Source organism: Carcharhinus amblyrhynchos, chromosome 1, assembly GCF_965287045.1.
Source record: "Carcharhinus amblyrhynchos chromosome 1, sCarAmb.v2.hapA, whole genome shotgun sequence".
NCBI lineage: Eukaryota > Metazoa > Chordata > Chondrichthyes > Carcharhiniformes > Carcharhinidae > Carcharhinus > Carcharhinus amblyrhynchos.
The window spans coordinates 142,076,372-142,099,293 of record NC_137324.1 but is presented as its reverse complement, the minus strand read 5'-3'; the positions used below and the strand labels follow the sequence as shown (position 1 = coordinate 142,099,293).

Genomic DNA, 22,922 nt, shown 5'->3' with positions numbered 1-22,922 from the left:
ATTTGCTCAAGAACTTTGCAGCCTGTCTCCCTAAATTTCATACCATTCTCTTGGGTGAAGATGGATGTGAAGTATTCATTCAATACTCTACCAATGTCCTTTGGCTCCACGCACAGGTCAGCCCTTTGGTCCTTAATGGGCCCTATCATTTCCCTGGTTATCCTCTTCCCATTGATATAGAATATCTTGGGATTTTCCCTACTTTTACCAGCCAGAACTTTCTCATATCCCCTCTTTGCATCCCTAATTGCTTTCTTAAGCTCCACCCTGTCCTTTCTATGCCTTTCTAATACCTCCACTGATTTGCTCCCCTTGTACTTTTTAACAGCCTTTTTTTTCCCTTCTCATTGTATCCTAAATATCTATGACCATCCATGGTTCTCTGGGTTTGTTATCCCTACCTGTCACGCGAGAGGGAACATGCTGGGCTTGCACTCTCTTTTTTTGTATGCCTCCACTGCTCTTCTGTAGATTTTCCCATTAGCAGCTATTCCCAGTCTACTTTGGCCAGATCCTGTCTTATTTTACTAAAATCTGTGCTCCCGAATCCAAAACCTTTTTTTTTGCAGCTTGCCTATTTCCTTGTCCACAAGAAGCTTAAATTGTACCATGTTGTGATCGCTATCACTAAAATGCTCCCCCACCACCACCTCAACCATCTGTTCGATTTTATTCCCCAGAATTAAGTCCAGCACAGCTCCTTCCCTTGTTGGACCTTCTACATATTTATTTTAAAAGTTTTCCTGCGCACATTTCAAGAAATCTACTCCATCTAAGTCCTTAACACTATGTATATCCCAATTAATATTGGGAAAGTTAAAATCGCCCAATATTATAACCCTATTGCAGGTTTTTAAAACCCTATTGGAGGTTTTTACACACCTCCACAAACTGTGCACACATTTATTCCTCAATAGCCCTCTAACTATCTGGCATCTATAATAAACACCTAACAATGTCGCTGCCCCTTTTTTATTCCTATGCTGTACCTGAAAAGCTTCATTCAATGCCTCCTCCAAGATATCATCTCTCTTTACTGCAGTAATTGACTCTTTAACTAATAATGCAATCCCTCCTCCTCTCCTGTCTTGCCTGAAGATTGTATATCCAGAAATGTTGAATTGTCAATCATGTTCTTCCTTCAACCACGTCTCTGTGATAGCTACTTGCTGTTCTTTTGGTTCTTTTGGGAAGACAAGTCTAGGAAGGACTTTCACGGTGAATGATAGGACCTTATGGCATACCATTGGAACAGAGGGACCTTGGAATTCAGTTGCACAGTTCACTAAAAGTGGAGGCACAGGTAGATAGGCAGTGAAGAAGGCTTTTGGCATGCTGGCCTTCATCAGTCAGGGCATTGAGTATAGAAGTTGGGAAGTTATGTAGCTTTTGTACAGGGCATTGTTGAGGCTGCACCTGGAGTATTGTGTTTGGTTTTGGTTGCGTTGATATACGAAAGATATTATTACACTGGAGACAGTGCAGAAGAGATTTACATGTTGCCGGGACTCAAGGGACTGAGTTAAAGGGAAAGATTGGGCGGGCGAGAACAATTTTATTTGGAGTATAGGTGACTGAAGGGTGATCTTATAGGGGTGTATATGGTCATGAGGGGCATGGACAGGGTGAATGCACTTGCTCTTTTTGCCAGGGTTGGGGAATCGTGAACTAGAGGGCATTGTTCTAAGTCAAAAACATAGAACAGTACAGCACAGTACAGTTCCTTCAGCCCTCATGTTATGCCGAGCTATGTCCAATCCCAAGATCAAGCTATCCCACTCCCTGTCATTCTGGTGTGCTCCATGTGCCTATCCAATAGCCGCTCAAAAGTATCTAAAGTGTCCGACTCCACTATCATAGCAGGCAGTGCATTCCACACCCCAACCACTCTCTGAGTAAAGAATCTACCTCGGACGTCCCTCCTATACCCCCCACCATGAACCTTACAGTAATGCCCCCTAGTTACAGCTACATCCACCTGAGGAAATAGTCTCTGCACGTCCACTCTATCAATCCCTCTCATCATCGTATAAACTTCTATTAAGTTGCCTCTCATTCTCCTCTGCTCCAAAGAGAAAAGCCCCAGCTCCCTCAATCTTTCCTCATAAGACCTACCCGCCCAAACCAGGCAGCATCCTGGTAAATCTCCTCTTAAGGAGAGGAAAAAATTAATGGGAACCTAAGGAACAACTGTTTTATACAGGGTGGTATGTATGTGGAATGAGCTGTTGGCAGAAGTGGTTAAGGCAGGGACATTGACAGTATTTAAAAGGCATTCGGACAGATGCATGGATAGGAAAGGTTTGGAGGGAAATGGACCAAATGTAGGCAACTCGGGTTCACTTCGATGGCATTTTGGTCAGCATGGACCAGTTTGGGCTGAAGGGCCTGTCTCCGTGCTGTAGATTCAATGATTTGTCAGATTTGAGCAATTGTAATCTTAATGTAATGTCGCAAATATTAATTTTTCAATTTTTGTATTACAGGAACAAAAACAAATGCAGGAAAAGCATGATAGGAAACAACAGAAAATCAGGTGCATTCTGCAATATGATGAGCCACCACCCCCTTGGAGCCCCCCTAATAAAACAATACCATTTGGAAAATAAAACATTACATATCATTGGTGAATAAACTTTGAGTTTTGCTTTTCAACGATGTGAATAATTTTTTACCTATATCTTTTTACCATGAAACCTTATGTGGAACATTTCTGTATGCATTTGCTTACAATAAACTAAATTATTATTATGTAACACAATACTTCAACAAATAAAATAGATACAGTACTTAATTATCAAGCAATTATTTTCTAAATTTCAATAGAAAATTTGTGATTTCCTGTACTCGGATTTTAAGTGAAACACCAAAGAAGAAAGAAAATATCTTACACAGTCTTGGCACATAGCAGAAGTATAGCAATAGGAAAAATACATAATGCAGTAACCAATGTATGCACAGTAAAGTTTCAAAAGCAGCGACAGGATAAATGATTAGTGTGGCCAGACAGGCCACCTAAAATGGCGACTTACAAAAGCATTTTGGGATAATTGGCCAAGTACAGAAACCGACAGGCTGCAACTTAAAGGACAGAAATAAAGCTCAAACATTCGAACACACAGGAAATAAGCCATCTCAAAGACAATAAACACACTCTGGTCAAGCATACTTGTTTACCAGACAAAGGCCTTAGGCCTTTATTTGGGAGGGAGGTATGTGACTTATGTGCCTCCAGCACTTACAGGGTGATGAAGCCCTGATCGATTGATTGACAATAATCAAGAGACCGCCCAAAAGAGCACGAAACCAATGAGGGATAAAAGGTGCTGCATAATATTTCCCTCTCACGCTCTCTCTCTCTCCAACAAACAATTTGATTTGATTTATTATTGTCATGTATTAGAATACAGTGAAAAGTATTTTTCTTGTGCGTTATACAGACAAAGCATACTGTTCATAGACAAGGAAAGGAGAGAATCAGAAGGCTTCACTCCTATATCTCCTAGAATATAACTTCTATAACTCCTCGAAGACTCACATACCGTGTTACAGTCATAGCTAGGATGTAGAGAAAGATCAACATAATGTGAGGTAGGTCCATTCAAAAGTCTGATGGCAGCAAGGAAGAAGCTGTTCTTGAGTCGGTTTGTACTATCCTCAGATGTTTGTATCTTTTTCCCAACAAGGTGAGAGTATGCCCGGGATGCATGGGGCCCTTAATTATGCTGGCTGCTTTGCCCAAAGCAGCAGGAAGTGTAGACAGCGTTAATGGATGGAGGCTGGTTTGCATGAAGAATTAGGCTACATTTGTAACCTTTTGTAGTTCATTGTGGTCTTGGGCAGAGCAGGAGACACACTGTGCTGTGATACAACCAGAAAGAATGCTTTCTATGGTGCATCTATTAAAGTTGGTGAGCGTCGTAGCTTGCATGCCAAATTTCTTAAGTCTTCTGAGAAAGTAGAGACATTTGTGGGCTTTCTTAACTACAGTGTTGGCACAGAAAGAGACCAGGACAGGTCGTTGGTGTTCTGCACTCCCAAAAACATGAAGCTTTCAACCATTTCTACTTCATCTCTATTGACGTAGACAAGGGCGTGTTCTCCACTACGCTTCCTGAAGTTAATGACAATCTCCTTCATTGTTGACATTGAGGGAGAGATTATTATTGTTGCACCAGTTCACCAGATTCTCTATCTTCTGTACTCTGTCTTGTCATCGTTTGAGATCTGACCCACTATGGTGGTGTCATCAGCAAATTTGAAAATCCAGTCAAAGTAGAGTTTGGCCACTCAGTCATACGTGTTTAAGGAGTATAGTAGGGGGCTGAGAACACAGCCTCACAACCTATGGGGTAACAGTGTTGAGGATGATCATGGAGGAGATGTGGCTTATCTTTGTGGTCTGTGGGTTAGGAAGTTCAGAATCCAGTCACAGAGGGAGAGCCTCAGGCCCAGGCCATGGAGTTTCAGAGGAATAATGGTATTGAAGGCTGAGCTGTAATCAACAAATCGGAGTCTGGCATAGATGTTTTTGTTATCTCAGTGTTCCAGGGTTGAGTGCAGGGCCAAGGAGATGGCACCTGCCGTGGACCTGTTTCGGCGGTATGCAAACTGTAATGGATCCAGGCAGTCTGGGAGGCTGGAATTGATTCATGCCATGACTAGCCTTTCAAAGCACTTCATAATGATCGCTATCAGGGCCCATGGATGATAGTCATTAAGGCATGCTGCTTGTCTTTTCTTTGATACTGGGATGATGGTCGATGAACGAATGACAACAATGGTGACCATCACCAGCAATGACCAGCACAAGGAGAGCCACCACACCAAAAAAGGAAGGAAGGCCAGAACCAGAGTATCAGACCAGACCATGCAGAGGATTATGGAGACCAACCGTAAATAAAGGCAAATATTTGCCAGTCACGCAAGTTAAGTCAAGGTCTGGAATTGGACTTGAACTTTAGTATTCTGTAAGATAACTTAGTAATTGATTGTGTGGGTGATTAATAATTGTGTGAATAAATATTATTCTATGAACAAGAAGTCTACTCACAATTCTTTGTCCATCATATAAGTGTTAAAACATTCTGTGCAGCAGATGCAGCAACAAGTTGGTGATCTTGGTGGGATAGCAACAACAAGTAACAAGGGCACCATGGTAGCACAGTGGTTAGCACTGCTGCGTCACAGCGCTAGGAACCTGGGTTCAATTCCCGGCTTTGGGCACTGTATGTGTAGAGTTTGCATGTTCTCCCTGTGTCTGCATGGGTTTCCTCCAAGCGCTCTGGTTTCCTCCCACAGTCTGAAAGACATGCTGGTTAGATGCATTGACTTGAACAGGTGCTGGAGTGTGGCAAATAGGGGAATTTCATAGTAACTTCATTATAGTGTTAATGTAAGCCTTACTTATGACTAATAAACTTTACTTTGTTGCTCTGATATTGAATCTCACAAAGCCGATGTGAATGATTATTTAAAACTTAGAGCCAACAGGTCCTTATTGGACAAATAACTTTTTGGTAAATTGTGTATCGTGTATGTGTTGTTACTAACAAAGAGGATAGGATAAATCCATAGGTTTACATTAGAATCCAGAGGGATTAGGACCAGAATATAGCCCAAAGCCATACCTGTAGTCCAATCAACTCCCTACTCCTTGTCGTTGAACATAGATTGCCAGGAAAAGGAACAGAGAGTGAGAAGTGTCCATGTGGGACACAAGAATAAGAGAATATAAAAAAGGGTGGCTCCTATGGGCAGAATTTTGTGCCAATACTGAAACAGGACCAGGATCCCTAGGACAGAAATATTGGGATCACTTAAGAAAAGGTCAGGGAAAATGGGCAGTCAAATGGAAGAAAGCGACTGCCATTGTGAGCTGCTTCGGACAGCTAATAGGAACAGAAAAGGAATTAAACACAATTCGTAGGGAACTGGAGGAATCAAAGCAGGTACTGGAGGAGAAAGAAGAAGAAAGTAGACAACTAAAACAGCAAAAAGAGGAAGAGATTAGGAAGTTACATAGAAGTTAAAAGAGGAAAAGAAGAAGGAGATGACAACAGCAGAAGAGGATAGAACAAATAAAAGCAAAAAGGACAGAGAGGCAAATGAATTAAAAAGAACAAAGCAGGCTAATTTGTTACATATGAGTAATTTCCAGACCTCCTCTCGGGAAATAAGGAAGGGCAAGTGACAGAAGTGTTACTGAGGGATCACTTTGGGACTAGCGACGTAATTCTATTAGTTTAAGATAGCTAAAAGTTCTAAATTGGAGCAAAGGTCAATTCTGATGGTATCAGGCAGGAAGTGTCGATAGTTAATTCGGGGAGTCTGTGAGAAGGTAAAGGGATGTCTGGTAAGTGGGAGGCTTTCAAAAGTGTGTTAACCAAGGTTCAGGGTAAGACATTCCTCTTAGAGTGAAGGGCAAGGTAGGTAGAAATAGGGAACCCTAAATGACTCAGGATATTGAGGCCCTGGTCAAGAAGAAGAAAGAGGCGCATGACAGGCGTAGGCAACTGAGATCCAGTGAATCTCTTGAAGAGTACAGAGGCTGTAAGAGAGAAATCAGGAGGACAAAAAGGGGACACGAGATTGCTTTGGTAGATAAGACATTGGAGAATCCAAAGAGCTTTTACAAATACATAAAGGCAAAAGAGTAACAAAGGAGAGAGTAGGGCCTTTTAAGGATCAACAAGGTCATCTAAATGAATATTTCTCATCAGTATTTACTGTTGAGAAAAGCATGGATGTTTGGGAACTTGGGGAGATAAATAGTGGTGTCTTGAGGAGTATACATATTAGAGAGAAAAAGATGTTGGAAGTCTTAAAGCGCATCAAGGTAGATAAATCCCCAGGACCTGATGGAGTGTATCCCAGGACATTGTGGGCGGCTAGGGAGAAAATTGCAGGTCCCCTAGCAGAGATATTTGAATCATCGATAGTCACAGGTGAGGTGCCTGAAGATTGGAGAGTGGCAAATGTTGTGCCTTTGTTTAAAAAGGGCTGTAGGGAAAAGCCTGGGAACTAAAGGCCTGTGAGCCTCCCATCTGTGATGGTTGTATTGTTAGAAGGTATTTAGAGACAGGAGCTACAGGCATTTAGAGACATAAGGACTGATTAGAGACAGCATGGCTTTGTAAGTGGAAAATCATATCTCACAATTTGATTAAATGTTTTTGGGTAATGAAGAAAGCAGATGAGGGCAGTGTAATTGATGTTGTCTGCATGGACTTTAGCAAGGCCTTTGACAAGATACTGCATGGTAGGTTGTTGCATAAGGTTAAATCTCATGGGGTCCAGGGTGAGGTAGCTAAATGGATATAAAACTGGCTTGATGACAGAAGCCAGAGGGTGATTGCAGAGGGTTGTTTTTCAAACCAGAGGCCTGTGACCAGCAGTGTGCCTCAGGGATCGGTGTTAGGTTCACTGTTATTTGTCATATTAAATGTGTGCCTGCTTCCACCACTCCGCTGGCAGTGCATTCCGGGCACCCAGCACTCACTGCATGAAAAACTGACTCTGCACATCTACCTTAAACTTTCCCCCTCTTACCTTGAACCTGTCCCTCGTTGTAATTGACACATCCACCCCAAAAAAAAAACCTCTGACTATCCACTCTGTCTATGCCTTTCACAATTTTGTAGACCTCTATCAGGTCCCCCCTCAGCCTGTTTCTTTCCAGTGACAACAATCCTGGTTTATTTAAGCTCTTCTAATAGCCAACACTCTCAAGACCAGGCAAAAGCCTGGTCAAACTACTTTGCGCTCCAAAACTTCCACATCATTCTGGTAGTGTGGTGACCAGAAGACGCAATACTGCAAATGCAGCCAAACTAAGGTTTTATGTAGCTGCAAAATGATTTCCCAATTCTTGTACTCAATGTCCCAGCTGATGAAGGCAAGCATTCCAGATACCTTCTTAATCACCTTGGCCACCTGTGTTGTTACTTTTAGGGAACTGTAGACCTGCACGCCCAGATCCCTCTGGAGGTTAATATTCATAAGAGTTCTGCTATGTACAGTATAATTCATACCTAAAGATGGGCTCCCAAGTGCAACAGGCTGGTTCTGCTCCAGGTGAAAGGCCTGAGCTCCTCTAGGAGGAAGTCCATCTGCCACAGACTAACCAGGAGTCCAAAACACTTGGTCACATTGCTCCTGGCAGAGAACATGGCAGAGTACACAGCCAGGCACTCGCACATCCTCCACAGATTAGCCAGTTCTGCAAACTTGAGGAGCATGTCATGGGAACAAAGAACAAGTACAGCACAGGAACTGGCTCTTCAACCCACCAAGCCTGTAACAACACAGATGCCTCTCTAATTTTCACTCTTCAATGTCGTCTATATCCCCATGTTCCTTGCCAATTCATGTATCTATCCCGATGCCTCTTGAACGTTGTTATAGAATCTGCTTCCACACTTCCCCTGGCAATGCATTCCAGGCATTCACCACCATCTGTGTGAAAAATTTGTCCCTTACATCTCTTTTAAACTTTCTCTCTCACTTCTAACCTACGTCCCACGTAATTGACCCTTTGATGCTGGGAAAAAGACTCTGACTATCCATTCTATTCAACAAAGAACAACACAGCACAGGAAACAGGCCGTTTGGCCCTACAGGCCCGCGCCGCCCATTTTAACACTCAGTGACTGCATCATTCCAATCCTTCTTCTACCTATGACTTTTGTCTACGCCTCTTGGACTCCACAATAAAGGAGTGCAAATTTAGAGAACTACATGTGCGCCAGATTAAGGGAGGTCTAATTTAGGGACAATTTATTAACACCAATCAGCCTAAAAGCACATTTTTGGGGTGTGGGAGGAAACTGGAGCGCCCGGAGAAAACCCACGCAAGCACGGGGAGAATGTGCAAACTCCCACAGACACTGACCCAAGTTGGAGATCCGACCCAGGTCCCTGTATCTGCACAGCAAACAGTGATAGTCACTGAGCTGTCACGTTGCCCGTCAGTTGGTCCAGTTTAAACGTACACTAACGACGTGAAGCACTAGGCAACTTTTGAAGCAACATCCAAGGGCAGCCCTCGCACGACCCATCGCGTGCATGTTGGCCAACAAGGCAGACCGAATCACCTGTGGATGTAAAAAAAGAGACATCAATAAACATACACAGCCTATACAGACATACACGGAAGATCCCCAGTAGCTCCAACATAAGAGACAGGTGAGCCATAAAATATGTTGGACGGCCCATAGGAATCTATTGATTCCCAGGAACGTCCTGAGGCTCTTGATCCTTAACTAGAACATTCTCTTGTATCCCGCCATCTCTCGTCCGCTCATGTGCCTATCTAGGTAAGCCATAAACAACTCCAGCATGCCTGCCTCCACCACCCTACTTGGCAGTGCATTCCAGGCCCCCACCACCCTCTGTGTGAAAAACCTCCCTCTAACATCTGAATTATACCACTCCCCTTTAACCCTAAGCCCGTGACCCCTCGTGATTTTCGTATCCAACCTGGGAAAAAGCTTTCCACTGTTCACTCTATCTATACCTTTCATAATCTTATACACCTCTAATAGATCTCCCCTCCTTCTCTGTCTTTCCAGGGAGAACAGCCCCAATTTGCCCAATCTCTCCTCATAACTAAGACCTTCCATACCAGACAGCATCCTGGTAAACCTCCTCTGCACTCTCTCCAGGGTCTCCACATCCTTCTGGTAGTAAGGCAACCAGAACTGGACGCAGTACTCCAAATGCGGGCGAACCAACGTTCTATACAACTGCGACATTAGACGCCAGCTTTTATACTCTATACCCCTCCCTATAAAGGCAAAAGCATACCATAGGCCTTCTTCGTCACCTTCTCCACCTGTACTGCCACCTTCAAGGACTTGTGTACTTGCACCCCCAAGTCCCTCTGCATTTCTATACTCTTAATACGCCTACATTTATCGTGTAACTCCCCCCTACATTATTTCTTCCAAATTGCATCACCTCGCATTTATCTAGATTAAATTCCATCTGCCATTTCTCTGCCCAATACACCAGCCTATCTATATCCTACTGTATTGCCTGACACTGCTCCTCACTATTAGCCAGTCCAGCCATCTTTGTGTCATCTGCAAACTTGCTGATCACACCACTTACTCCCTCTACCAATGTATATTACAAACAACAAAGGTCCCAGTACTGAGCCCTGCGGCACTCCACTAATCACAGACCTCCAGCTAGAAAAAGACCCTTCCACTACTACTCTCTGTCTCCTATTACCAAGCCAGTTCTCAATCCATCTAGCCACCTGTCCTTGTATCCCATGAGCTTTAACCTTTTCCACCAACCTATCATGAGGGACTTTGTTAAATGCCTTACTGAAATCCATGTAGACGACATCCACAGCTCGTCCTTCATCGACCGTTTTTGTCACCTCCTCAAAAAATTCTACCAGATTTGTAAAGCACAACCTCCCCTTTACAAAGCCATGCTGCCTATCACTAATCAAATTGCCACACTCTAAATGCTTATACATCCTATCCCTAAGAATCCTTTCCAACAACTTCCCTACCACTGACGTCAAACTCATGCAAGATTTAGAGAAAGAGACCCTTATGTACTTGATGCAAGAGCAAGACACTGATCTGTAATAAGAAATCCAAGTCCTTTATTTTCAAGCAAGTACAAGCTTTTTTTGGAGGATCACTTTACTAACTCGCTTTACTAATGCTTTACTAAGTGTTCTGAGCTTAGCCGAGCGATACTACCTTGAACGGGAGGGAGTCTCTCCCTTTATACTCTTTTTACAGCAATTAGTCACGTACACACAGTATAACTTCACCCAGATCACGTGCTTAGCAACAGCAAAAGTAAGTACAAATACAGCATGTGAGTAAAAATATGTCAAAAACCTAGCCCCGGTTACCATCGAACTGCACATTCACCATTTGCCATAAGGTGAATGTTATCTCGTTCAAACAAGGACGACATTTAGCCAAGTCCAGTCTAGACTGATTTAATAAAGCAAGAGTTTTGTTATTTACAAGGCCAGGGTGACAGTTCAGAATAGGAAGTATATACTGATATCAGCACAAGTTGTTTCAAACAAGATGCAATTAATCACAGCTTTTAAGCTAATGGAGGTCTTTCACTTTATCTTAAAGCAACCAGCTGTGTTTGCAATTTCGCAGGATCTCAGCTTGCAAAACCTTTTTCACAAATGGCCAAGATCATAGGAGATTCATAGGATGTTAACCCCGTAATATCTCAATAGCAACACAAAATGTTCCAACCAAAACAAAAAAAAGCAGAAAACTGACATCAGGAGCAATAGCAAACAGCTGCAAGACAGCCCCAATAGCTTCAGCAAACAACAGCAACCAACTCCAGCAGGAAACTCCACTAGCAAACTGCAGCAATCGGTTTTCAACAAGATTCAGGTATTCCCAACTTCCTTCATCTAGCAATTTCTTTTTGTGCCAACCAAACAAACTAAATCAAACAAACTCGGGGATAAAACAAGAAGGGCAGCCCTCAAGAAGAAGGGAACTGCTCAAACTAAAAACCAAACCACAAAGGGAACTTAAAACATCAAACAAAAATGTGATTAAAGGGGGTCAATAATGCATCTCAGCGGCTGTGCTGTCCAAAGCGTGGACAGCCTCAATGGTGCCCTAGGACACCTGATGCTCCATTTCTGGGGACACTCAGCTGTGAATATAGCCATGGTAGAGAGGCAGACAGTTGGATCGGTTGACCCTCCCACCCCAGTACACTGTCTGCCTAGACCTGTTAATAGCATGTTTGGCTGTGCCTGGGAGCAGGTTCACAAGGACCAACTTCCCCACACCCTGCCCCCCCTCTTGCATTGAGTGCCCATAAAACAGGAGCATGGGACTGAAGTGCAAAGAGAACATCAATAAAACATTTCTTGGATAACTGAAAAAGGGAGTGCAGCCTATAACATTGAACGTAGACATAATCCACAGACTGTGTGAATTTGGAAATTGGGGCAAGTTTCTGAGGAGCCCTTGAACCAGACCAATTTATGATTGCATGTAACTGTCACGTATACCAGCCTCCACCCCAGATCCCTGATGTAGTGGGGAAAGATCCCTCCATAGAGAGACCTCTATTGCGGACTTCTGCTTCCGGACACCAACAAGGTTCGCTGTCGAAACTCGATTTCCCAGTTTGACTTGAACAGAAAACACAACACAAGATACTTAACCAACAGATTGTCTTTATTTTACTTGCTAGCAAGGGGTTTGGTTCTCGGCACAATGGGATAAGACACCACTCCAATGGACAAAGAAAATCATTCTGGTTTTTGCAATTCTGCAGCTCACAGAAGCTGTAGAACTCAGAGAAAAAGCAAGCAAGGCAGCCCTCAAAAATAAAGGAATGCTGTGTGAGGAGCCATGTTAACATCTGCACAGCTCCCTTGCTTGGGGCAGCAGCTCAGAGACCTGTTCTTTGTGTTAGTGGGGTTACTGGGATGGAGTATCAGCCAGACAGCCTATGCAGCTGATAGATGGAAGGGTAAACACAGTAAGAAGTCTCACAACACCAGGTTAGAGTCCAACCAGTTTATTTGATAGTAATCTCACAAGCTTTCGGAAACAGTGTTCCTTCGTCAGGTGTGTGGAAGGGTGCCATGGCAACAACACTGGGATTTGTGTCTGCACTCATAAGATTTTGGAATTGGCAAATTGTTAACATTACCTGACGTGGTGAGGAAGGTGAAGATAATTGCAGTGATAGTTCAGCATTTGAAATTGCCACAAATCCAGCAGAATCACTGGAAATAGCTAGAATTTGATTATAAATGAAACAGCTTGAACATGAAAAGGAAATAAAAAGCTTGAATTGCAATTAAAAGCAGAGGAAAAAGAAATAGAATAGCACTGTCTGAACAAAAAGAAAAAGAGAGAATTTGAACTTTGGAAACTGGAACTGAAAAGTGAATGTGTACTTAAAATGGCGGAGGTAAAGGTAAAGTCTGGGAGTAGTAATGAAGAAGAGCAAACCCATCGTAGTCAAAGGCCTGGTGGGGATCTGTTTAATTAAGTGCAAGCATTGCCATGGTTTGATGAGGAGGGTGTAAAAGCCTTTTTCATTTCATTTGAGAAAGAAGCTAAACAAATAAATGGCCACAAATGATATGGGTATTATTGATTTTTAAAAGAAGCTAATGATAGAGCTAATGATTTGTTTGCTTCACTATCAGAGGAGGTGTTAAAGATTATGATGAGGTGAAAAAAGCTATTTTAAATGCTCACTCATTCCCATGCAGACTCATTAAATCCCACACACACTTACTTCCACAAACTCTTGTTCACTCCCGCCCACACTCTCAGTCACTCCCACACATACACTCACTCAATCCCTCAAATACTATCTCATTCCCAGAGTCATGCAAAATCACTCCCACTCATGCTCACTCAGTCCCACACATGCTCACTCACTCCCAAACACACAGTCACTCCCACACAGCATGTGAACCATAGTGTTTCAAGAAGGCAGTTCACCATTTCTTTTTCAAGGTAACTAGGAATGGGCAATAAATGCTGGCCAGCCACCAATACCCATGTCCCACAGATGAATAAAAACAACATGCACACACTACCACACAAATATTAATTCATTCCCACAGAGTCACCCATGCACACACTCACACACACACACATATTCACATACTCACTCACTCCACACTTACTCTGATGCACACACTCACCCTCCACAGACTCACTCACTTCCACACACAAAAACACACTCAATTCCACACACATGCTTAAACTTCCATACAGCTACACATTTACTCCTCACTTACTCCCACGCACACTTATTTGCTCTGACACACGCTCACACAGATTTAGGCATTCACATATAGACTCACTCACTCCCATACACATTCTCACTTTCCTACACACTCACTAACTTGATACAGTGTCTCACAGCATCAGGGACCCGGGTTCGTTCCCGGCCTGGGCCACTGTCTGTGTGACATCTGCATGTTCTCCCTCTGCGTGGGTTTCATCAGGGTGCCCAGCTTTCTCCCACAGCCCAAAAGACCTGCTGGTTAGGTGCATTGGCCATGCTAAATTCTCCCTCAGTGTACCTGAACAGGTGCCAGAATGTGGCAACTAGAGGATTTTCATGGTAATTTCATTAATATAAGCCTACTCGTGACCCGAATAAATAAACTTGTAAACACACACCCCCTCACTTACACACATATGCTCACTCACTGCCACATTCGCACTCCCCACACACATACTGATTCATTTGCACTCAGTCACTCCCACATAGTCTCATGCAGTCCCACACACAAAGAACAACAAAGAAACAAAGAACAATACAGGAACAAGCCCTTCGGCCCTCCAAGTCTGCACTGATCATGTGTTCCTAACGAGACCATCCGTTTGTAGCCCTCTATTCTCAGTCTGTTCATGTGACTATCTAGACAAGTATTAAATGATCCTAGCGTGTCTGCCTTAACCACCTTACTTGTAGTGCATTCCAGGCACCCATCACCCTCTGTGTAAAATACGTCCCCCACATATCTGTATTGAACCTTGCCCCCCTTACCTTGAACTTGTGACCCCTTGTGTTTGTCATTTCCAACCTGGGAAAAAGCTTCCAACTGTTCACTGTCTATGCTCTTCATAATTTTATGAACTTCTATTAGGTCACCCCTCAACCTCCGTCTTTCCAGGGAGAACAACCCTACTTTACTAAATTTCACCTCATCGCTAATACCCTCCATACCAGGCAACATCCTGGTAAACCTTTTCTGCACTGTCTCTCCAAAGCCTCCACGTCCTTCTGGTAGTGGGGCGACCAGAATTGGACACAGTATTCCAAATGTGGCCTAACCAACATTCTATCTTACTGCAATATCATATGCCAACTTTTATATTCTATGCCCTGTCCAATAAAGGCAAGCATGCCATATGCCTTCTTCACCACCTTTTCCACCAGTGTTGCCACCTTTAAGGATCTGTGGGCTTGCACACCCAGATCCCTCTGTGTTTTTATACTTTTGATGGTTCTGCCATTTATTGTATAGCTCCCCCCTCCCAAATGCATCTACCAAAATGCATCACTTCACATTTATCTGGATTAAATTCCATCTGGCATTTCTCCTACCAATTTTCCAGCCTATCAATATCTTGCTGTATTCTCTGACAATGTTCATCACTATCCGCAACTCCAGCAATTTTTGTGTCATCTGCAAACTTACTAATCGGACCAGCTACATCTTCTTCCAAATCATTTATATATATCACAAACAGCAGAGGTCCCAGTACAGAGCCCTGCAGAACACCACTAGTCACAGACCTCCAATCAAAAAAAGATCCTCCACTGCTACCCTCTGTCTTCTATGGCCAAACCAGTTCTTCACCCATCTAGTAAGTTCACCTTTGATCCCATGAAATTTAACCTTTTGCACCAGCCTACCAGGAGGGACCTTATCAAATGCTTTACTAAAATCCATGTAGACGATGGATTTTACATGGCTCTTCTCTCGTCAAACATTTTTGTCACCTCCTCAAAAAACTCAACTAAATTTGTAAGGCATGACCTCCCTCGTACAAACCATATTCACTCGGAGGGTGGTGGGTGAGTGGAATCGGCTGCCGTCGGTGGTGGTGGAGGTGAAATCGTTGGGGTCTTTTAAGAGACTTCTGGATGAGTACATGGGATTTAATGGGATTGAGGGTTATAGATAGGCCTAGTAGGTAGGGATATGATCAGCACAACCTGTGGGCTGAAGGGCCTGTTCGTGCTGTAGTTTTTTATGCTCTATGTTTTATGTGTATCGTTAATGAAACTGTTCAGTTCTAAATGTATATAGATCCTATCTCTAAGAATCTTCTCCAACATTTTCCCTACCTCGGTCATCAAGCTCACTGGCCTATAATCACCCAGGTTATCCTTGCTACCCTTCTTAAATAACAGGACCACATTTGCTTTCCTCCAATCCTCTGGGACCACATCTGTGTTCAATGAAGAAACAAAGATTTCTGTTAGAGGCCCAGCAATTTCATTTAGCATGCCCCTCGTTAGACAACAAGGTGGACCGACACACCTGCGGAGTAAATCTCCCAGCCAGGATTTTGGTGCCCCTCCATTTCAGGTGTAACTCATCTTTCTTGTACAGGTCCCATCCTCTCTGGAAGACTTTCCGGTGATCCACGAATCTGAAACCCTCCCTCCTACAACAGTTTTTCAGCTGCACAATCTCCCTGTTCCTAGCCTCATTAGCACATGGCACAGGGAACAATCCAGAGATTGCTATCCTAGAGGTCTTGTTTTTTTAGCTTTCTACCTAACTCCCTAAATTGTTCTTGCAGGACCTCCCTGCACTTTCTGCCTACGTCATTTGTACCAATGCGGGCAATGACGTCTGTCTGATTATCCTCCCCTTTTAGGATGCTCTCCAAAAGCTCCCACACACATACTGTCTCACTTACAAAACATGCTTTATTACTCACTCTCACACACACGCTCACTCAATCCCACATACATGTTCATTCATTCCTGCACACTCAACCACTCACTCCCACACACTCGTTCACTCTCACACATGCGCTAACTCACCATCAATCACACCCTCCTTCCTGCACACATGCTCACTCACTCCCACATTTATCTTTGCTCATTTGTAACACACGTTCACTAAAAACCATAAGAACATAAGAAATAGGAGCAGGAGTAGGCCATCTAGCCCTTCGAGCCTGCCCCGCCATTCAATAAGATCATGGCTGATCTGAAGTGGATCAGTTCCACTTTCCCGCTTTCTCCCCATAACCCTTAATTCCCTTGTCTACCAGAAACCTATCTACCCATGACTTAAATATATTCAGCGAGGTAGCCTCCACCACTTCAACGGGCAGAGAATTCCAGAGATTCACCACCCTTTGAGTGAAGAAGTTCCTCCTCAACTCCGATCTAAACTGCACCCCCCCCCTTATTTTGATGCTGTGCCCTCTAGTCCTGCTATCCTTTCTAAGCAGGAAGAATCTCTCTACCTCTACCCTATCTAGCCCCTTCAGCCTTCTAAACTCCAACAAGTACAGACCCAATCTATTCAATCTCTCTTCATAAGCTAACTTCCTCATCTCCGGTATCAGCCTAGTGAACCTTCTCTGCACTCCCTCCAAGGCCAATATATCCTTCTGCAAGTGCGGCAACCAAAACTGCACACAGTACTCCAGCTGTGGCCTCACCAGTGCCCTGTACAGTTGCAGCAAGACCTCCCACACACACACACTCATTCCTTTTCATACAAATTCAATCACTTGCAGACACATGCTCACTTATTACCACACTAACTCATTCTTAAACACACGCTTACATAACTCCCACACACACTCCCACAGACATGTTCACTTGCTGCCACATACACGCTGTCTCACTCTCACAAACACCCACACTCGACTTTGTCAGAGGGAGGTCATGCCTAACATTTGTTAGAGCTTTACAAAAATGTGATCAAGTGTGTGGGTGAGGGAAGTTCATTTGATGTAATGTATTGATTTAAAATCAATATGATAATATTGATTTTACAAAGCTTTTGACAAGGTCCCACATGGGAAAATGATTGAGCAGGTGAAGCACATGAATTCAATAAAACTTGGCACATGAATTCAATAAAACTTGGCAAGATGCATCTGAGACTGGCTGAGTGATAGGACACAAAGGTAGAAGGCTGTTTGAGTGACTGGAGGCTGGTATCCCAGTGGTGCGCCACAACAATCAGAACTGAGACCCTTATTGTTTGTTATATATTTATTATTTGGCCACATGTCTGTGGTAGGTAAAATGTTAGAATCTGTCATTAAGGAGGAAATTGCGAGGCATCTTGAAGGGAATTGCTTGATAGAGCAGACGCAGCATGGTTTCATTAAAGGGAAGTCGTGTCTGACAAATTTACTGGAGTTCTATGAGGATGTGTCTAGGGCAGTGGATAGAGGAGAGCCGGTGGATGTGGTCTTTCTAGATTTTCAGAAAACGTTTGACAAAGTGCCTCACAAGAGGTTATTGCAGAAGGTCGAGGGACATGGAGTTGGGGGTAGGGTGTTAGCGTGGATAGAGGATTGGTTGTCAAATAGGAGGCAGAGAGTGGGGGTCAACGGGTGCTATTCGGATTGGCGGATGGTGACTAGTGGAGTGCCCCAGGGGTCGGTGCTGGGACCTCAGCTTTTTACCATTTATATAGATGATCTGGAGGAGGGAACCGAGTGTAGAGTGTCGAAATTTGCTGATGACACCAAGATTGGGGGAACGGCAAATTGTGCGGAGGGTGTGGAGAGTCTGCAGAAGGATCTAGATAGGCTGGGCGAATGGGCCAGGAAATGGCAAATGGAATTTAATGTTGGCAAGTGTGAGGTGGTCCACTGTGGTAGGAAAAATGGTAGGAAGGACTATTACTTACGAGGCGAAAAACTGCAGCAGGCGACGGTGCAGAGGGACCTCGGGGTCCTTGTGCATGAGTCGCAAAAACCCAGCTTGCAGGTGCAGCAGGTGGTCAGGAAGGCGAATGGGATGCTGGCCTTCATAGCGAAGGGGATTGAATATAAAAGTAGGGAGGTCTTGCTGCAGCTGTATAGGGCATTGGTGAGGCCGCAACTGGAGTACTGTGTGCATTTTTGGGCACCGCACCTGCGCAAAGATATTTTGGCCTTGGAGTGCAGAGGAGGTTTACTAGGCTGATACCGGAGTTGAGGGGGTTGAGCTATGAGGAGAGGCTGAATAAACTGGGCTTGTACTCGTTAGAGTTTAGAAGAATGAGAGGAGATCTCATTGAGACGTATAAGATGATGAATGGGATGGATAGGATAGAGGTGGAAAGACTCTTCCCGCTCAAAAAAGACAATAGGACTAGGGGGCACAGCCTCAAGATAAAAGGGGGGCGGTTTAGAACGGAGTTGAGGAGGAACTTCTTCACTCAAAGGGTGGTGAATCTCTGGAATTCTCTGCCCGTTGAAGTGGTGGAGGCTGCCTCGCTAAATATTTTTAAGACGCGGGTTGATGGGTTTTTGATAGGAGAGGCGATTAAGGGTTATGGGGAGAGGGCGGGAAAGTGGAACTGAGCAGCGACAGATCAGCCATGATCTTATTGAATGGCGGGGCAGGCTCGAAGGGCTGGATGGCCTACTCCTGCTCCTATTTCTTATGTTCTTATGTTCTTATGTACATAAACGATGTAGATGAAAATATGGGGGGAATGTTAAGCAAGTTATAAGAACGTAAGAAATAGGGGCAGGAGTAGGCCATCTAGTTCTTCGAGCCTGCCCCATCATTCAATAAGATCATGGCTGATCTGAAGTGGATCAGTTCCACTTCCCCGCTTTCTCCCCATAACCCTTAATTCCCTTGTTTGCAGAGGAAACCAAGATTGGTAAGATGGTTAAGAGTGAAGATGATGGTTGTTGTTTACAAGAAAATATAGATGGGTTGGTCTTGGATTGGATGGGTTGGATAATCCAGCAAATTATAGGCTTGTGACTGACAATCAATGTTGGGGAAGCTTTTGGAAAAGACACTGAGAGACAGGATATTTGCATATTTGGAAGAAAATGGACTAGTTAGTGATAGTCAACATAGTTTTGTATGAGAAAGTTCATGTCTCACCAACTTGATTGAATTTTTTGAAGAGGTAACAATGATAATTGATGAGGGAAAGGTTGTGGATGTAGTTTATATGGGCTTTAGAAAGGTATTTGACAAGGTCCCATATGGCAGACTGGTACAAAAACTAAAATCACCTGGGATTTGGGGTGGGGGCTGGCTACATGGATACAGAACTGGCGTGGAAAGGTGTTTTTATAACTGAAGATCTGTAGCTAGTGGTGTTCCACAGTGCTGGAATCTCGGTTGTTTGTGTAAATGATCTGAAGAAAAATGTAGGGTTCTGATTAGTAAGTTTGTGAATGACACAAAGATTGATGGAGTTGCAAGGTGATACATTTTGGAGGATCAAATTTAGGTATGAATTGTGCTGCAAAAGACAGAACCATTAAAAAAATTAATATACAGAGGGATCGAGTCATGCAGATTCACAGTTCCCTATAAATGGGAACACAGATGGCCAAGATGATTAAGGTTCACTATAGAATCATAGAATCCCTACAGTGCAGAAGGAGAGCATTTGGCTAATCTAGTCTACACTGACAACAATCCCACAAAGACTCTATCCCCGTGTACTTACCCTGCAAATCCCCCTGACACTAAGGCAATTTAGAGTGGCCAATCTTTGGACTGTGGGAGGAAACTGGAGCATCCAGAGAAAACCCACACAGACATGAGGAGAGTGTGTAAACTCTATACAGTCACCCAAGGCCAGAATTGAACCTAGGTTCCCAATGCTGTGAGGCAGAGACTTTTTCCCAGGGTGAAAGGATCAATTACAAGGGAGCACGAGTTCAAGATCAGATGGGGAAAGTTTAAGGGAAATGTGTGGGGCATTTTTCACGCAGAGTGGTGGGTGCCTGGAGGCGGTACTCATGCACTGCCAGAGGAGGTGATGGAAGCAGCATATTAGCAACATCTAAGAGACATTTCGATGGGTACATGAAAAGGGAGAGAATAGAGGGATACGGATCGAATAAGAGCAGAAGCTATTTTTGAGTTTAGTTAGGACGTCATGATCGCTACAGGCTTGGAAGGTCGAAAGATCTATTCTTGTGCTGTACATTTCTTTGTTCTTATTATTGGTGCAGATTTGATGGGCCGAAAGGTCTTTTCTGCATTGCGCAACTCTATGACTAATGATAGATAGTGAAATTTGAATTCAATAAAAACCTGGAATGAAAAGTCTACCTGTATTAACTTCAATCAGACTATTGAGGTTGGCTCTGTTGGAATATGAACTCCCTGATTAAGGATCCAATTGACAGGCCAATCAGGGAGTCTTTGCCTTGTACTTAACCAAGAGTGTCAGTTGCCCTGACACCCCTGAAGGTTGACTGTGAACTGATAGCACTGATAGTACTGCTGTTAGAGTTTGTAAATAAAGGGATTTTGGTGAAGGGACTCTGCCTCCGAAGACATATTACAATACCCATTAAGCCATCGTTGACCCTTGTAAAAAGGGAAGGGAATCTGTCAACCTTACCTGGTCTGGCCTACATGTGATTCCAGATCAACAGCAATCAATTGAATCTTAAACATCCATGAACAAATAAAGAAAAGGAATGATTAGTCCAAAAATTATTTATTAGTGTCACAAGTAAGCTTACTTTGAAATGAAGTTATTCTAAAAATCCCTTAGTCACCACACTCCAGTGTCTGTTCATGTACACTGAGAGAGATTTTTGCATAGCTCATACACCTAGTCAGCATGTTTTTCCGACTATGGGAGGAAACAGATGGCAGATGGAGTACAATGTTAGCAAGTGTGAGGTTATCCACTTTGGCAGGAATAATAGTAGGAGGAATTACTATTTAAAGGGCAAAAAGCTGCAGCATGCTACGGTGCAGAGGGACCTGGGGGTCCTTGTGCATGAGGTGCAGGTGCAGCAGGTGATCAAGAAGGCGAATGGGATGCTGGCCTTTATAGCGAGGGGGATAGAATATAAAAGCAGGGAGGTCTTGCTGCAACTGTACAGGGCGTTGGTGAGGCCGCAGCTGGAGTACTGTGTGCAGTTTTGGTCGCCGCACTTGCACAAAGATATTTTGGCCTTGGAGGGAGTGCAGAGGAGGTTCACTAGGCTGATACCGGAGATGAGGGGGTTAGACTATGAAGACAGACTAAATAGACTGGGTCTGCACTGGTTGGAGTTTAGAAGGATGAGGGGGGGTCTTATAGAGATGTATAAGATAATGAAAGGGATGGATAGGGTAGAGGTAGAGAGATTCTTCCCACTCAGAAAGGACAGCAGGACTAGAGGGCACAGCCTCAAGATAAGGGGGGGGGGGCAGTTTAGAACGGAGTTGAGGAGAGACTTCTTTACTCAAAGGGTTGTGAATCTCTGAAATTTGCTGCCCATTGAAGTGATGGAGGCTACCTCGCTAAATATATTTAAGACACGGGTAGATAGGTTTTTGGTAGACAAGGGAATTAAGGGTTATGGGGAGAAAGCGGGAAAGTGGAACTGATCCACTTCAGATCAGCCATGATCTTACTGAATGGCGGGGCAGGCTCAAAGGGCTAGATGGCCTACTCCTGCTCCTACTTCTTATGTTCTTATGTTCTTAAACCAGAGCACCTGGAGGAAACCCATGCTTCCCCAGGAGAATGTGCTTACCCAAGTGCAGTGACCCAAGCTGGGAATCAAACCTGGGTCCCCTCTGCTAACCACTATGCCATTGGCCCACCCCTCAAAAGGGACCTCAAAAGGAAATTACATATGGATATAAGGAACATGACTAATTTGACCTGATTCATTATTGTCACATATATTCGTATACAGTGAAAAATATTATTTCTTATGTGCTATACAGATGAAGCATATCATTCATAGAGTACATAGGGGAAAAAAGGAGAGTGCAGAATATAGTGTTACAGCATAGCTAGGATGTAGTGAAAGATCAACTTAATATAAGGTAAGTCCATTCAAAAGTCTGATGGCAGCAGGGAAGAAGCTGTTCTTGAATCAGTTGGTATGTGACCTCAGAATTTTGTATCTTTTTCCCGACAGAACAAAGTGAAAGAGATAATGTTTGGGGTGCATAGGGTCCTTGATTATGCTTTCTGCTTTTCCGAGGCCATGGGAAGTGTAAATGGAATCAATGGACGGGAGGTTGGTTTGAGTGATGGACTGGGCAACCTTCATAATCTTTTGCAGTGTCTTGCAGTCTTGGTCAGAGCAGGAGCCATACCAAGCTATGATAAATCTGGAAAGGATACTTTCTATGATGCATTTGTAAAGACTGGTGAGAATCACAGTGGACATACTGAATTTCCTTACCCTTCTGAGAAAGTAGAGGCATTGGTGGGCTTTCTTAGCTATCGC

At 43.7% G+C, this 22,922-nt stretch overlaps 1 protein-coding gene across 1 annotated transcript in view; it reads left to right on the top strand.

Annotated features, from left to right (window-relative positions):
* Window positions 1-3,344, top strand: part of LOC145345640 (uncharacterized) — a 157,660-nt gene extending 154,316 nt beyond the window's left edge. The window contains exon 11 of the mRNA XM_080193461.1: window positions 2,487-3,344. Within this exon, the coding sequence (XP_080049587.1) occupies window positions 2,487-2,609 (123 nt within the window). The 3' untranslated portion in view covers window positions 2,610-3,344. The remainder of the gene's footprint in view (window positions 1-2,486) is intronic.
* The last annotated feature ends 19,578 nt before the right edge of the window (window positions 3,345-22,922 follow it).